The sequence below is a fragment of the Trifolium pratense genome, linkage group LG5, assembly GCF_020283565.1.
Source record: "Trifolium pratense cultivar HEN17-A07 linkage group LG5, ARS_RC_1.1, whole genome shotgun sequence".
Lineage (NCBI taxonomy): Eukaryota > Viridiplantae > Streptophyta > Magnoliopsida > Fabales > Fabaceae > Trifolium > Trifolium pratense.
Genome location: NC_060063.1, coordinates 1,215,110 through 1,234,117, shown reverse-complemented (window position 1 = coordinate 1,234,117; position 19,008 = coordinate 1,215,110). Strand labels below are relative to the sequence as shown.

At 33.9% G+C, this 19,008-nt stretch overlaps 1 protein-coding gene across 2 annotated transcripts; it reads left to right on the top strand.

Moving 5' to 3' along the window:
- Positions 1–182: 182 nt before the first annotated feature.
- LOC123887482 lies at positions 183–2,035 on the top strand. 2 transcript variants are annotated; one of them, XM_045936799.1, is made up of 2 exons: positions 183–335; positions 836–2,035. In XM_045936799.1, the coding sequence occupies exon 2, from the start codon at positions 878–880 to the stop codon at positions 1,799–1,801; it is 924 nt and encodes a 307-aa protein (XP_045792755.1). In that variant the 5' UTR covers positions 183–335; positions 836–877; the 3' UTR covers positions 1,802–2,035. The 2 variants fall into 2 exon arrangements, with proteins under 2 accessions (XP_045792755.1, XP_045792756.1); XM_045936800.1 differs by lacking the exon at positions 183–335 and adding an exon at positions 342–733 and having other exon boundaries at positions 836–2,032.
- Positions 2,036–19,008: the final 16,973 nt, after the last annotated feature.

The window sequence follows — 19,008 nt, the reverse complement described above, 5'->3', positions numbered from 1 at the left end:
AAAGGGAAAAGACATCAACATAGATAGAATAATTAATCCGATGAGAAAGAATTTCAACTTGTGGACTAAATGAAAGATAAAAGAAAATTAATTGAAAGAATGATAAAAAGGAGAAATAATTATCAACATGAAAAATTAATGGGAATATAAAGATACTATACATACTAGCCATGTCCAACTAGAATTAGATGCCATATAATCAAATAACATTGCGGAAGAATAACGCTTCTCTTCTCTTTTGAGTTGCAAGTGCAATCATTTTTCATCCCTCTATTTATAGATTTCCCATGTTAACACATGAGTGCAAAATAAAGAGCATTGATCAAAGTTACCAGGTACATTTATTTTCAATAATATAATATATATGTGTGCGCGCACGTATTTATGCTACCATGTAACTAGATAGGTTAAATTTTCTTAGAATTGAGTTTTAGGCCTAACTCAATGGGCTCTAGTTTATAAACACTTATTCAGGCCATATCACAACCGATGCGTGACTTCTTAACATCCCGCTCGCGCCAAGCACTATGGGCTTGAGGCGCGGATATGAATGGTGGAGGGCCCAATCAGAAACCTGATTGCAGGCGGCCTGACGAAGTGGCCCAGCGAATTGTTGATAGGCTCTGATACCATCTTAGAATTGAGTTTTGGGGTTATAACTCAACCTTACAAAACCGGTTTGTAAAGTGAGAATTGTCTTATAAAACACTTAGTCAGCCATATCGCAACCGATGTGAGACTTCTTAACAAATATTTTTTTAGGTGGATTTAAATTTTCAATACCATCTTGCTAGTCCGTGTCAAAGAACTCCATTAATCTTAATTTGTGTTGCAGGTACGTACTTATTAAACGTTGTAGTTGTGCGCAAATATTGATATGGGAAATATTCTTCACGGTGCTAGTAACGACATGCATCTTCCTTACAAAATACAACTGGGAAAGCATGCGACCATCATTATCATTAAGTCAAAAACATGTCACTCTAAATTACAAACGTTTGACCCGAATTTGTGTATGTCATACACCGTAGATGGATCGACATGTCGCCTCGCGTATGTGAGAAATTGCTCCGAAAATTATAAACTGATCAATAGCTTAACGTTCTTCATGACTGATGATACATTTTCAAAAGCTTCTGTTTATTTAACTATTGCAAATAGCGAAAACACTAATGGTCTATACTTTGTTACCGAGGGTCCAACCATTGACCAACCTATAGATGAAGAAAAGTTGAATTACGTTAAGTCCAACAGTACTACTACTAATATGTTGGGTGTTGTTACTGAAACTATTGTAGTAGCTTATGGGAATGGAAGCAAGGGGGGTTATATTATAACTGAGAAGAAGAAAAGGAGTAAAGATGAACCACCATATATGGCCACTATAGCGCACTATTACGCTGTTAGTAATGGAAATTTTTTTAGTCGAAGTAAATTAGATATAGGCCTTTCCGTGATCGTTAAGGTACGAGCGTCAAATGAAGCGGGTTTAGATCTTAAGATCGAGGGACCTGTGCAACACCCTGTTGCGGCATTATATTATATGTTTGAGGAAGTGACTAAATCGGGGATTTGGAAGCTGACATCTTGTCCTCATTGTGCAAAAATTCAGAAGATGCCGCGTAATCTCATGCCTTGGCAGCAATCTGAGAGTGAAGACAGTGCAAATTTTCAACCACCACGACGTAATGACAACAAACAAATCACAAGTTTTATTGCAAATGATGGTGCAATTAAAGGAAATCACAATGGAAATGTGATTGTGAGCAGTAGGCAATCATTTTTTGGAAGAAAATTTTAATTTGGTAGTGAACTTTATCTCTATGCTTAGATTAGATATACGTGTGCTAAATAGTGTAGTGTTGTACAAGAACTTGTATATATTAACTCGTTTCTAAAAAATGTTAATTTGTGATCAAATTAATATTATATGGATCACTCTCAAATCAATTATATCCATTATAGGAGAGCAACTTTGCTATATTTGTATTTGCTCCATTTATCATTTTCAAATTATGAAGGTGGGACATGTTGGAAAGACATAAGCAAAATCAACGTTATCAGGATGAGTGTGTGTGAGTGTTGGAATATACTCCCTCCATCCCAAAATATAAGTAAAAGTGGATCAAAGAAACATGATGTATTTGGTTGGTGCGCCCCTGGCGGCCCTTGAAAATTCGGCAGGTCAGACCAATTGATGGGTTTTGTGTGAATAAAACTGTAAGAAACGAAAAAGAGGTTTGTATTACTGTGAAAAGAACGGAATACAAGCAAAGGAAAATAGAATGTGTTGATAGCGACGACTATCAACCCTAAAAAGCTCTAACGGCTTCCCTATCACAAAGTGTGACCCTAATTCTCTTTTCTTGCGTAAAAACCAAGATGTGACCCTAATCCCCTTATATAGTAACTAACTCTGATTGTATCCATCACATATCTGCCACCTCAACATCTTTTATACTTCCTCTTATAAAACCTCCACACTTTGGGCTTATTATCATTCACATCAAGGCCCACTTCAGCATCTCTAACAAACTTTAGTTGACCAAATTTTGCACATATTTTGAGATGGAGGGAGTATGTCATTATATTTTTATATAATTTGTATTACTATATATGTTATCTTCGATGGACTAAATATGGCTTGTGCGAATACACGGATAACCAACATATAGTCTTATCTAATGCAAGATGTTATTTTATATTAAACAAATATATCATTCTCAACAAAATATTCTTTCAAAAAATGTAAAACATTTCTGTATTTTTCCTTCCACTAAAATCCTTCAATTACCTGCCCTCCAAACTCGCTAAAAAAACTTTAGAGGCTCATCCAAGCCATGACCTTGAGTACAAGATTGTTGCTAACGAATGTGTTATTGATACCCCTATAGATCTACTACTACTTCTTCTCGTGCCTCATGAGTCTCACACGCACTCTCGTGCTTTTCAATACTACACCCCTTATAATGTAGGATGCGAGCTTAAATAGCAAAAAGTGGGGAAAAAGATAGTCTGCATCCTAAAATGCGATAAAATTTAATATTTTTGTATCTCTCCCCCCTTCCTTCGCCCACTATTTTATAAGGTTCGCATTCTAGAATCTAAACAAGATCGTTGGTGTGTGATTAATTACTATGCATTTATGATTGTTATGCTTTTCATTTAGAGCAAAATTAATCACTGCTTTTCATAGTCATATGTCACCTAGGGGGTCAGACACATTCACTGTTCAACAAAAGCAATAATAAACCATTATGCAAAAAAAAAAAAAAAAAATAATAGACCAAATTTTTTATAATTTTGATATAAATAACAATATGAATGTTTACAATTAGAATCTTCTTCATCTTATGAATCTACCAACATTAATCCATAAATATACATCAATCTAGAGAGGGTACTCCATTATTCTAGAGCTACCAAAGTTTACATCGATCCATTATTCAATCAAATTTCTTATTGTTCATTAAATCATCAGCATATAGGCAATGAGAAGGTATACATGAATGCCTTGAAACTTTGATCAAATCTAGATTACCCTAAGTTACAAGTTTTGAGATTCCAACAGAAGAGGTGAGAGAGGGTCTGTTAGCAGGCCAGCAACTCAAAGGCCCAACAGGAAGAAATCCAAGCCTTATTGGGATGGAGATTTTGTTCCCAAGTGTTTTTAGTAATTTATTTTTATTTTTGAGTTATTTGAGTTTTCCTTCAAGAGGCCTTGGGCCCATTTAGTTTTTCCTTCAAGAGGCTTTGAGTCCATTTATCTTTTGATCCATTCAGCATCTAAAACCTTAGCTATATATAGTGACGGAGCCAGAAACTTTGAGAAGTGGGGGCAATATTTAAGTAAGTAAAAATATAATATTAAAAATATAACATATCATTTTCAATGTATATATACTAATATGTATCATAAATATTTTTTTGTAGTTTTATTATTCCAAACATTGCCAAAATTAAATAAGTGTTTCAAAAATATATTAACAAGATTTTTTTTTTAAAATTAATCTTCTAATTCACGGGAGAAGGAGTCATGGTAATATAGTGTTCGATTGCGATGTAACTAAAATCTGATCAATAATTGCTCCGCCAGAATTTGTTTTTGTTATTATTTAAAGGCAAATGCTAATAAGTGCCATAAATATATTTAATAAGAAGCTAAATATAAATATATAAAAATCATTTAAGAAATTGTGTATTCTAAACACCTTAAAAGTAAAAAAATTGTTCTTTTCAAGCGAAAAATCTCTTCTATTTTCTTTTTTAGAGTATTCACAATGGAGCTACTCATTTTTTAGTACTTAAGTGGGTCCCACATATACACATCACTCATTTATAATTTTTTTAATAATAGTACATAATAAGTACTAAATTCCTCCAACCCAAAACCTCTTCAAAAGTTCTAAATTGGTCCCACTAGTAGCACATCTATCCAATAACTCAACATCATTTTAAATGGGTCCCACAAAAATTATTTAGGTACTATGTCTTATTGTAGAACTAGTACCTATTAGGTACAATTTTATTTTTACTCCAATGGGAGTACCTATTAGGTACTAGTACTTAAAAATATAAGTACTACCATTGGAGATGGTCTTAGTTTCTTAATAAGAGACACTTGTTAGCAAGACCATTATTTAAAATATAAAAAAAAAATGTGCCAAACTATCAACTTAGATACTATTAAATTGTACACAAATACATTTGTTGTTGTGATAATAGTTAATTAAATTTATCAATCGTTAGTTGATTCAGTGGTGATTGGCGTTGAACTTGATATGAAGGGTCGCGGTTCAATCCCCCGCAACTGCGATCGAAGGAAGCAGAAACTACTTAATATCAGAACTGAATCCCGAACCAAATTAAACTGGTAGTAAAAACAAAAAAAATAATTAAAAATCTATGCATCACAAGTGACATGCACATATACATATTACATGGTAGTACTAGTAGTAGCAAATTATAATTAAAGTGGGGGTACATGGCTCCGTCCCTAGCTATATATATGTACAAGCTGTCTCCTTAGAGAATATGAATGAAGTATTTTATTTTCTCAATTTTATATTCCGCTTTTTTATTTGTCTTCTAGTATAACCCTCGTTTGAGATAACGTAGCGTGAACCTAGCATCATTGGTGCTTTCATCGATTTGAACCATGCCTAAAACCACAAATCCCACCAACAAAGATCTTGATGAATCCATTCAAGTAGCCACACAACAGTTCGAAGAAAACAACAACCACTTGACCGCAAGTTTGGGTGAGGTGAACACAGCCAATACAGACACAAACAACCGTTTATCTGAAGAATTGGGAGTTTTGCACAAAAAGTTTGACAATCAGCAGCAATCTTTCCAGTGAGATGTGGCTGCAACTCAAGAGTCCCTCAAAATATTCATTGCAGAAGCATTAAAAGCTTATGTTACTCCTGCAACAACCACAGCCCCCACGCCAGCAGCAACAGAACCAGCATCAGTCATCACGATAACCGCCACTGCGACAAACAACTCTACCGCCACCGTTCTTACAACATCAGGTAACCCCCTCTCCATTTGTACCACCATGTTATGAACTTATCCTTATTACCCCCTCAATCTCCTCTCAAACTCCTATCCACACCACAACCACCCCCCTCACCTTACGCATCACTCAAATTCCCCCTAATGTTTCCTCGACAACCACTCAAACATCTACTTAAACAACCACTATTCCACTCACCTTACCAGCCAATTCCAATTTTTCCCACTACACCCATTACTATTCCACTACAACCACCTTACCAAATTGGTACTTACACCCCCACCACCTTTTCCACCACCATCGCAACTTATGAGTACCACCACACCACCTTTTTTTCCTGATGAATCTCCATACTACGCACCACCACCATAATAATAGTTGCCATTTTATCCCATTTTTTTGCAAAATTCTTCCTTACCACAAACTCACAACAGCCCCCAACCTCATTTTCGTAACCCTAAGATTGAAATGAATACTTTTGATGGAACAAATGTTTTGGATTGGCTTTTTCATGCAGAACAATTTTTCTTATTTTATAATGTTGCCTTAGAAAATCGTTTGCCAATGGTAGCATTTTACATGAAAGGGGAAGCACTTAGCTGGTATAAATGGATGTTTCAAAACCAACAATTATCTGATTGGCATTCATTTTCAAGATATCTAGAATTACGTTTTGGTCCCTCAACGTATGAAAACCACCAGGCCCAACTTTTCAAATTAAAGCAGACAGGAACAGTATCATAATATCAGGTAAATTTTGATAAATTGGCAAACAGAGTAATGGGATTACCAGCTGATGTTATGCTTAACTGTTTTATCTCTGGTCTACACCCTAATATTAAAAACAAACTCGCCATACTAACTTTGGATCTACTTGCTTCAAACACTTTTGTTGCAAAATTATCTAAGTGTGTGTTTGCTGTTAATAAGGTTGATTATTTAGGTCATGTTATTTTTGTTGATGGTGTTACCCCGGATTCCGATAAAATTCAAGCTATTCTAAACTGGCCAGCGCCACGTTCACTCACGGCACTTCGTATTGTATATTTTTCAAATGAACATTGTTAATTGCTTGCTATCAGTACTATTATACTAAGTTATTTTTGTAACATATTACAGCACAAGTAAAACTTCAAATTAAAATCATCCTCTTTATTTTTTTAAGATCTACTTCCATATAATATTTTTTAGGCCCCCCAAAAATAGAGGTCCGGCTGTGTATCGCACCCTGCAATTGTGCAACGCCGACCTTGATGCTCACTCGTGAGGGGAAGCATGTGGATTATTCACATTGATTTTAAGAGCAATCGCACAAGTGAGTTGAACGCCATATTTTTATCCAAAAGTTTAAAAAATAGAAAAATTAGGTTTAAGAGTCATCTCACTTATAAAGTATTCGACCTCTATTTTTTCATATAATATAGAACTTAACTCACCTCACACTTACCACGTCATAAACTGTATATCCAAACAAGACTAAAGTCGATGGACATTTCTCATTAGTAATATAATTAAAAAAATGAAACAAAGTTACTAAAAGTGAGGAACACATGCTGCTATTTTTTAAAAAAGTGACAGAAGACATGCCATTGTAACCTCCTAGTAGTAGTGCTGCAAATGTAAATGTGATATAGTACATGTCTTGGCATGTTTAATAAGAGATACATCCTCATTTTAGAAAAAGGGTACCTCATCATTCTCTAAGAAATCACAGTATTTCAATGTCCACGTTTTGAACATTATTGTCGTCTTCTGTTCAAATGATTTCTTAGTGATGAATGAATATCAATAAAGATATCAATTTAATTTTTTTTTTTAAAATTATAGTATTATTATAACAGGTTGGCCATGTGTTAGATCTATCTCTTCCTGATGTCATATATGACGTGTGGATGACATCAAAATAAAAGAATTTTATAAATTATAGTAAAAATAATAAATAAATATATAAATAAATAAATAAAACAAGCATTAGAAACAATTAGAATGGAGGGAGGGGGTCCATTGCTGAATTTAGGTGTGGGGGATAGGTGGTCGGTGGCCCTTTTACTTTATAGAAAAAGAGACAAAGTGGGCCAATAAAAGGGACCCATCAACCTAGTATAGCCCAAATAATTAATTTATTTTTTATGAATATAGACTAAAAAATATTGACCAAATAAAGAAAGACTAAAAACTTATAATTAATTTATTTTTTATGAATATAGACTAAAAAATATTGACCAAATAAATAAAGGGGAGTGATTATGGTGCATAAGCTTTTTCCTTATGCACCATGCATAAATAATGAAAATTGCTTAACGCACCCCCCAAATTTCTTAGCGCCTCCCCATATACTTAGCACACCCCCAAATTTTCTCGCACGCCCCCAAAACCATTTTTGTTGTGGAATGGTTTCAGATTAGATTTGCTTATAATGCCAAAACCATTTTTACTGTCGAATGGTTTTAGAGGGTTGTAATCCAAAATCATTCTGCTTGTGGAATGGTTTTGTGTGTTATTTATGTTGGGGGTGGGGGTGTGCTTAGCAATTTGGGGGGCGCACAAAGCAATTTGGGGGCGCGTTAAGCAATTTGGGGGCACGCTAAGTACATTGGGGGCGCGATAAGCAATCTGGGGGTGCGCTAAGCAATATGGGGGCGCATTAAGTAAACTGGGGGCGCACTAAGCAATCTGGGGTAGTTATGCACCATAACTTATGCCTAAATAAAGACTAAAACTTTTAAGTTAGTTTTGTAAATAAAAGTAAAAATAAATTAAGTATAGGTATACCCGCACCTAATAATCATATCCCATATATATTTTTAAAATAAATTAGAACTCTCTTTTTAAAATATAATTTTATGTTTGAAAAGTTTTTTTTTTTTTTTTTTTTGCTTATATTTGAAACATGAGGGAGTATTATATAATTTTTTTTATGGGGTTTTCTAACTTAGACCCTAGTTAGGTCTAAGTTAGCAAGATGCACCTTTTCAATTGGACCAAAATACCCATTCTTTTTAATTAATTAACCAAAATACCCATTAATAGACGCGGATCCAGTGTCGCGCGCGTACCGAAGGACCATGGTTACAGACCGTTGATTTCCATCAGACAGCCAATATCTGATCTCATCAAGACTGTCTGATCAATCCGACAGCCCAGATCATCCTGATCCATTAGATTCCAGCGCGTGCGCCACACTGGATTACACCCCTGGAGAGAGAAAAATTTGCTTTTTAAAAGTAGGACACGTGTCACACAATGGTTGGCTGGACGTGATTTTTTTTCATTTAATACTTTGAACTCAATTATTTCGTTGTAAATTAATTTTTTATTTTTATTTTTTTATACCAAAATTCATAATTTTTTTTTTCTACAAATAGAGACTTGGTTCGTTTGATTTGGACACCGAAAAAAAAATGCAATTTTTCACTACCTTAATCTCATTTTTTGTCTACTAAATACGTTACTTGTGTGTTGTAATTTAACACGCACCACTCAACCAACTCACTGAAACCATTATACCAGGAAAATAGTAGATAATATTCTGGAACTTTTGGTATATTTTATGAAATTTTTGGAGACCTGAAACTATTTTTAGTTAATTAAATGAGATAAAACGGTAATTAAAAACTAATGTTTGCTTCTCAAACCATTTTACTGGTAGAATGGTTGCACATAGTTGTATTCTGAAACCATTTTACTAGTAGAATGGTTTCAATGAGTAATTTATTAATTGTGTTTGCTTCTGAAACCATTTATCTGGTACAATGGTTTCAGAGAGTTGTAATCTGAAACCATTTTGCTGGTAGAATGGTTTCAGTAAGTTGATTATTAGTTATTTGCTTCTGAAACCATTTAGCTTGTAGAATGGTTGCACATAGTTGTACTCTGAAACTATTTTACTGGTAGAATGGTTTCAGTGAGTAATTTATTAATTGTGTTTGCTTCTAAAACCATTTATCTGGTACAATGGTTTCAGAGAGTTGTAATCTGAAACCATTTTCCTGGTAGAATGGTTTCAGTGAGTTGATGTAAGGTAGTGAAAAATGAGATTAAGGTAGTGAAAAATTGGGTTTTTTTTTTCTGTGTCCAAATCAAACGAACCAAGTCTCTATTTGTAGAGAAAAAAAAATTATGAATTTTGGTATAAAAAAAAAAAATAAAAAATTAATTTACAACGAAATAATTGAGTTCAAAGTATTAAATGGAAAAAAATCACGCCCAGCAATCAGACAGCGACACGTGTCCTGCTTTTAAAAAGTAGATTCTTCTCTCTCCAGGGTGTAATCCAGTGTGGCGCAAGCGCTGGAATCTGATGGATCAGGATGATCTGGGCTGTCGGATTGATCAGACAGTCTTGATGAGATCAGATCTTGGCTGTCTGATGGAAATAACGGTCTGTAACCATGGTCCTTCGGTACGCGCGCGACACTGGATCCGCGTCTATTAATGGGTATTTTGGTTAATTAATTAAAAAGAATGGGTATTTTGGTCCAATTGAAAAGGTGCACCTTGCTAACTTAGACCTAACTAGGGTCTAAGTTAGAAAACCCCTTTTTTTATTATATTATTATTACTATATATGTTATAAATACAAATTGTTTACCGTTGTTTGACGATGATTAATCTTTGTCGGAGAACTTGTTGTGCATATATGGTAGATTATCTCTTTTCAATGAAATTTTCTTGCATGAGTTAGAAATCAAATTAATCGTCTTCTTAAGGGGCAAAACCGCAAAAGTGTTATACTGCTTTTTTTTTTATTAAATGTGTTATAATGCTTAAGAGGCCAAAGTATAAAATTATTCTCCGCCTAGACACAAGTTCAATCATTAACCTTTGCAATAATTTTATTTTTCTTTCATAAAGTCAAATGGAATTTTTTGTTTTATAAGACCTAACAAATAAAATTTGTTTTAGGCCTCTAACTATATTGAATCGGCTATGACAACATGAAACAAATGACTTTTAGAACTTATGTTTTTCGATTTGGTGGTATAATTTACTTAGTTTGATATCAGTTTATGAGTGTGAAACTTTACTATGATGATTTGTTATATTTTTGTTTTATAATTAAGTTGAAACTTTGAATTATTGATACATTTTTATTATATATATAAATTAATTTTATGTTAAAATATCTCACATCTATTGAGAGATGGCTTGAATATGTCACATGTTTATAAAGTCGAGACAATCATCACCTTACAAGTCGATTTTGTAGGGTTGAGTTAGACCCAACATCCAATTTTAAAATGGTATGAGAGTCTCTCAAAGATTTGTAAGGTCACCCGCTATTTCGGCCACCCACGATTTATATCCACGCACATCGGATGTGTAGCCTTGAACAAGAGTTTATAAGTAAGACACAAAGTTCACCTTACAAGCCATTTTTGTAAGGTTGAGTTAGGCACAACTCTCAATTCGAAGATTTTAATATTATTTTACTTAATATGAAATAAATTCACCAAATTTATATATCGAATTTACGTGTAGAATCTACTTAAGCAAAATGAATTTACTTAAATTCTCAGATTTGACAACCTTAATCGCAATCTTTTATTCCCTCGGTCCCTCGTTATTAGTTGAGATCACAATGAGTATTCTCAAACACGAATAATAGTCATCTGATATCCTCTATGATTGATACAAATATTATATTTGTTTGTTTTATATCAGGATAAATATCTGTTATACTGATATTTAAATGATTTTAAGGTATTCACATGTATTTTTAGATATCTACAAATATCAATATTTATATAAAAAAAAAATTGTAGATTTGTTTTGGATAATTATGTAGAATTTCTTCAACAAATAAAAAAGCATTATCACATAAAAGTGAACTGAGGCGTTCAGATGAAAATGCCTTGATGGTGAAAGTTCAGCTGGTCGGATTTGTGGTTAATGATGATTGTGATTTATGGTCTAAGAGGGGAAAAGTACCTGCAAAAATGTTAGCACTTCGATGCTCAAGTCAGTATTTGGATGAGGTAAAAAGAATGCTAAATTAGAGGCGCATATGACATATATTGGGATTGATGTATGAATGCTTATATAGAAGAATATTAAGATTTTAATGTAGTGGGACCCGCCATGTTTCGAGGATCAACCACATATATCACATGAAGTGTCTGTATGTACGTTGAATATAAGATTCGGTGGACCTTCAATCCGTGCTCGTTTCAGTCATTCTGTTGTCGTTTATGCCATGTGTATAGTTCTTATCCATTTATATTGGGTATTCATATATATATATATATATATATATATATATATATATATATATATATATATATATATATATATATATATATATATATATATATATAGAGGATGTATATTATGAGAATGGTAAAAATATATGAGAATATGAGAATGAATAATAGTCATTAGTTTAAAATGAATGGTTGAGATTGAAACACTTTTTAATGTATCTTTTCCACTCAATCACAAACCCTTTAACTTCTCTCTTCATTCTTCATTCCTTAGAAGAATCTTTCTCTCTCACGCGGCCGATGGATACATCAATAAACCAATGAATTCACCATTGACAATGCTATTAAATAATTAACAAATCAATTGCATCCTCTTAAAGATTCACATTCATGCTCACCGTTCTTAGTAGAAGAATGAAATTGAAAATCTAGAAGAAATTCTGTATCAATTTTACACCACCCTCATCAATTTTAAACAAAGGATCCCTAAATCCAGAAAAATTTAAATTGAAAAGAGAAGAAAGGAATACGTAGAAGAAGATAAATTGTCCTGTCATTGCTAAAATCATCAGCTTGCTTATGTACATTTGTCCGAAGCTAGATTTTTTTTTTTACAGATCCAGAACTAGTGGTATTGCAGGAATAACATACAGGGGTTTTGAGAAAGAAGAAAACCTCATGAGTTGAGAAAGAAGAGATGATTTAAATAGAAGTGAATCTAATTGATTGAAAAAGAAGTGAAACAGAAACGGTAAAAAAGAGGATTTTTGGCAGAGGAAGAGAAGGAGATATGAACATCTTGTGGAAAGAGAGTGAGAGAGACGACCGTCGGGGAGAGAGATGGGTCGCCGGGAGTGAGACGGTTGCCGGTGAGAGAGATGGCCGCAAGAAGAATGAGGGAGAATAGGAACAGTTGTGTTGTGATGGGGGGAGATAGAAGGATTGGATTGCATACACATGACTCATTAAAGTTATGTTTAATCCCCAGCCCTCTATTTTAATCTGATGGCTCTCATTTATTCTCATCATTCTCATATAAGAATGTCATTCTCATAATATACATCCTATATATATATATATATATATATATATATATATATATATATATATGGTCCATAACAGAAAACTATTAATGCCAAAAAAAAAGTGCTATAGTAGCCTTTTTCTGTGGTAGTGAAGTATCAATATATTTCACTTTTTTTTTTGTTTTTTTGGTACATCAATATATTTCACTTTAATAACAAAATTATTAATCAAACAATAAATATAAATTAGAAAATTAGACTAGAGTTCCTTTCTTGTAAGAAATACTTATACCACTTGATCAATTTACACTTTACTAATTATAGCGGGTGTGAATAAGCATACATTTACGTGAGAATGGATCCTCTCCATTTTTATCTCTCTATTTTTTGTAATTTTTATATTTTAATCTTTAACCAATTTCTCTATTGTTTTTTTATTATTATTTTATCAAATTTTAATCCTATTATCTTCTTACACATATTAACTGACACATTTTAACTGGTTTAAATTTCACATATTTTCTCAAATATTTTTTATAATTGAGAGAATTCATTCTCCATTTACTTCTACCTAAACATATATTTGAAATTTCTAATAATTTTAGTTATAAATTCATGAGTCTTAACTCAACTGAAAATTTTGTTATTAAACTGAACGACTTCACTCGAATTCGAACTCAAAACTTATAAATATTTGTGGTATTTACATTTTTCATCTACGGACAAAAAAAAAAGCAAACAAAAAGCCGAATCCAAGGTAAAGAAAAGTTTATCTTTTGAAACTGGTCAACTTTGTTATCATCATTGCAAATCACACAAACTTTATTTGGAAATAATTAAACAGAATCAAGCATGCTTACGCATACAGGCATGATATCATTAAGAAAAACATATTATATATAACTGTCAATTTATAGATAATGACTCCTAAACTAATTCATGCTTCTTGTATATTTTATTTATCATTTATTGACAAATGAAAGCGATGATTTTTTTTTAATGGAACATGATCGCAATAATTCAAACTAATTAGTATTAGTTATTAGTTTTTTTGTCGAAAAGTAGCATTAGTAAGTTTTTTTTTTTCCATTGCAAAGTGATATGATTTTTATATTTATATATATCCAAAATAATTACACATAAAAGTTAAACAGACAACAAGTTGCGCCGTTAATCCTTTTTTAATGGCAAAACCAATCATTTTCAAAACTATGCCCACGTACCTAAGTGAGACAACATTGTTATGCACGACCCTTTGGACTATTTTCAAAAGATCAACAACATCTGGTGCTAGGAAGCCTAAGTGTCAAACACGAACTGTATAAAAACATGTTGATTGTCCGAATTGTTAGAACTTATGAACAATGAATGGATGAATGTGAATGAACAAATTGTGAGAAAGAATGAGAGAAAAGGGGTAAATTCATTAATGATCAATTGATGTATCTTTACAATGGTGTAGTATGGTTTTTATACACAAAACCAAATGAGTTAGCATTAACCAACTATGGTTACTTATTAACATAGCAGTTAACTCAACTAACTAACCTACACACTAACTAATTCTGTTTTACTTGTAAAGCAAGTAACAGCTTTTGCAACAACTAAACTAACTCAATTTTAACTAACTTTGAATTATTCTCAACACACCCCTTTAATTCAAAGTCTCAAGGCTTTGAACATTCATCATTCTTCTTAAATCCTTGAATCTATCAATCTTCAATGGCTTAGTGAGCACATCTGCCATTTGCTTTTCTGTGTTGCAGTAAGTCATTTTGATCTTCCCCTTTGTAACTTGATCTCTCAAAAAATGAAACTTTGTTTCTATATGTTTGCTTCTTCCATGAGCTATAGGGTTTTTGGCCAGATTAATGGCTGATTTGTTGTCAACCATTAGCTCTACTTCCTGTTCAATATCAATCTTCATTTCCTGCAGTAATGCTAGCAACCAGATTCCTTGGCAAGCAGCATTGCAGGCAGAAATGTATTCTGCTTCACATGTGGATAAGGCAACTACACTTTGCTTTTTTGAACTCCATGAGATTGGACAATTGAACAATGTGAAGATGTATCCCATTGTGCTTCTTCTTTCAACTTTATCACCTGACCAGTCAGAGTCACAATAACCAACAAGCTTCTTTTGGTTCTCATCTGTTTTGGTGTACAAAACACCATAGTCAATTGTGCCCTGTAGGTATCTTAGGATTCTCTTCACTGCTTGCATATGTGACAGTTTAGGTGATTGCATAAATCTGCTAACAATCCCTACACTATGACATATATCTGGCCTTGAGTTGCAAGCATATCTAAGGCTTCCTACCATCTGTTTATAGTGAGTACTATTCACAGATTTGCCTTCATCATCAGCATTCAAATTTGATGCAGTTTCCATTGGAGTGTTAGCTGGATTACAATCCATCATGTTGAATCTCTTTAGTATATCTGAAGCATACTTCCTCTGATGTATCAGCATACCACTACTTGTCTTAGTGAATTCCAGCCCAAGAAAATATTTCAAACCTCCTAAATTGGTCATGTCAAATTCTGAGCTTAGCAGACTTGTTAGCTTCTTAACTTCATCTTTACTGCTGCCAGTTATTAGTAAGTCATCAACATATAGACACACTATGCAAAGTCTATTATGTGATGTACCTTTGACATAGATTCCATGTTCAACAGTGCATTTTGAGTATCCATTTTTGCTGAGAAACTCATCTATTCTCATGTTCCAAGCTCTTGGTGCTTGTTTTAGGCCATACAATGCTTTGTTCAGCTTCAACACATGATCTTCCTTTCCTTTAACTATGAAACCCTGAGGTTGTTCAATATATACTTCCTCCTCAAGTTTGCCATTGAGAAATGCAGACTTGACATCCAATTGAACAAATTCCCAGTCAAAGTGATTTGCAATAGCAACTACTAGTCCCACAGTTTCAATCCTTGCCACAGGTGCAAATATTTCAGTAAAGTCAATACCTTGTTTCTGTAGGAATCCTTTGGCAACCAATCGTGCTTTGTACTTTGCTATAGTGCCATCAGGTAGGTATTTCAATTTGTATATCCATTTGACTGCTATAGGCCTCTTGTTTGCAGACAGATGGACCAAGTTCCATGTGTTGTTCTTTTCAATTGAGGCTATTTCTTCCTCCATTGCTCCCCTCCATTCTTCATATTTTGCTGCTTGTTGATATGTCAAGGGCTCAGTGTCTACATATAATGCAAAATGCACTATATCACCATCTGGTGTGATCATGTCATCTGGGATTGTTTCATACCCTTGCAGATTTCTGTTTGGAATACCTCCTCTTTCTGATCTTCTTAGTACAACTGGCTCATTTGCAGTTGTTGGAGGTGTTAGCATAGTGTTTTCTTCAGTTGCTTCTTCATCAAGTAACTGAAATGGAACATACTTTTTATCTTGTGCTGTATTTCCATTCCAATCCCAGCTCTTATCTTCTTCAAAAGTGACATCTCTACTGCTGGTTACCTTTTTTGTGATTGGATTGTAGAGTTTATAGGCACCTGCAGTGTGATATCCTATCATGATCATCATTTCACTTTTATCATCAAGTTTCTTCCTCTTTTGATCTGGTATGTGTCTGTGACAAAGACATCCAAATACCCTAAGATGCTTCACTGATGGTGTGTGACCTGACCAAATTGCTTCTAGTACCTTATCTATTTGCTTTGTAGGACATCTGTTCAGAACATAGCAGGCTGTCACTACAGCTTCACCCCAAAAGCTGTGAGGTAGATTCTTTTCTCTTAGCATGCATCTGGTCATATTCATGATAGTTCTATTCCTCCTTTCAGCCATTCCATTGTGTTGAGGAGTGTATGGAGCTATTATTTCATGCTGAATTCCATTTTCTGAACAAAATGTCTTGAATTCATTTGAGGTGTATTCACCACCACCATCACTTCTTAGAATTTTAATCTTCTTTTCTGATTGCTTTTCAACTAACAGTTTGAATGATTTAAAATTCTGAAGCACTTCATCTTTGCTCTTCATTAAGTGAATCCACATCATTCTGCTGAATTCATCAATGAATGATACAAAGTACTTGTTTCCTCCTAAAGATAGTGTGTCAAATGGACCACATACATCTGTATATACTACATTAAGTACCTGCTTAGCTCTCATTGCAGTATTCTTGACAAAAGACTTTCTTGCTTGCTTGCCTATCAAGCAATGTTGACATATATCTCTAGGGATCTTAATTGCAGGTAATCCATTGACCAGTTCATTGTTTTGCAGATAACTCAAGCTTTTGAAGTTCAGATGACCATACCTCAGATGCCATAACCAAGCTTGGTCATTGATCTTTATTGTAGCCAGACATTGGGATTGATTTGCAGTCAAGGTGACTTGGAATGTTCTATTCTGAGATAGAGGAGCTCTCAGAATAGTGTTGTTCTGAGAATCATACACTTTCATGATGTTATTCTCCATATGCATAATGAATCCCTTCTCTAGTAACTGTCCCAAACTTAGTAAATTTGTTTTCATGTCTGGTACATATAGAACACGAGTGATGATGGCTTGATTTCCTTTCTTGCCTTTGATCAACACATCACCTACTCCTTCAGCTGGAATTGTTCTATTGTCTGCAAACCTTATTTTAGTTTTTGATGAACTGTTGAAGTTGATTAGCCAATCTTTATGGCTTGTCATGTGATTGCTGCAACCTGTGTCAAGATACCAATGTTCTTGATCATCTTCAATATCTGTAATGGTAGCCATGTACAGTGTTGGATCAACTTCTGAGTCACTATCTTCCTGAGCAATATGTGTTTCAGCCTTATTCTTTCCTCCATACCTTGGAACCTTCTTGCCTCTGCAATCTTTTGCAAAGTGACCAAACTTCTGGAAATTATAGCACTGTATGTTCTTCAAATTGAACTTCCCTTTCTTATCTTGATTTGATGCAGTGCCTTGAGATGAAGATTCAGCTTGATCATTGTTTTTCTTTGAGTTATCTTGTGAATTATTATTCGTCTTGGACTTATCTTTCCCCTTCCATTTGCCATTGCCTTTCTTTTCTGCATGATCTTGCAATGCTTGATCAGTGGCCCTATCTTTTGTTCTTTCCATGATTCTTTGTTCATGAGACTCCAGTGTACATTGTAATTCATCCAATGTCAATGTTGACAAATCTTTGGTTTCCATTATTGCAACAGTGATATAATCAAACTTAGGAGATAAAGTTCTCATAACCTTACCAACAATGGTTTGATTGTCACAAGTATCACCACAACTCTTCATCTGATTTGTGATGTTTGTGATCTTGTTAAAGTAATCTGCAATGCTTTCATTGTTTTCCATCTGCAGCAGTTCAAATTTCCTTTTCCAAGTTTGTAATCTAACCTGCTTCAGCTTCTCATTCCCTGAGTGTGCTTTCTCAAGAATGTCCCAACATTCCTTAGCTGATGTTGCATTCTCAATCTTCTGGAAATTCACCAAATCAACACATTGATGAATGAAGAACATTGCTTTGAAATCTTTCTTCTTCAATGCACGATGTGCATTCCTCTGATTGTCTGTTTCATCTGCTGCTAATTTAGTGATAGCAGTTTCAACCACATCTTGTACTTCTTGGAACCCAAATATCACTTTCATTTGCTTATTCCATCGATCCCAATTGCTTGCATCAAGAATTGGCAATTTCCCACCAAAACTGTTGCTGAGTGTTTCTAGTTGGCTTGTCATCTTCTTTCTGAGTTAATTGATCAAATTGCAGTGAATCTTGATCAATTCTTTAATGCCACGAACCTTGAGGCTCTAGATACCAGTTTGTTAGAACTTATGAACAATGAATGGATGAATGTGAATGAACAAATTGTGAGAAAGAATGAGAGAAAAGGGGTAAATTCATTAATGATCAATTGATGTATCTTTACAATGGTGTAGTATGGTTTTTATACACAAAACCAAATGAGTTAGCATTAACCAACTATGGTTACTTATTAACATAGCAGTTAACTCAACTAACTAACCTACACACTAACTAATTCTGTTTTACTTGTAAAGCAAGTAACAGCTTTTGCAACAACCAAACTAACTCAATTTTAACTAACTTTGAATTATTCTCAACACGAATACGCTTTTTCATATTAATTTGGCCACTTTATTTGAAGCAACTTTGAGAGTAGTTTGTCCCACAATAAAATCCCCCATCCTCGGTCCCACAAGTGGGGAAACTCCAGTCAAGTCCACACAAGCATACTTCCCTCCTATCCACCGTACACTAGAACATCT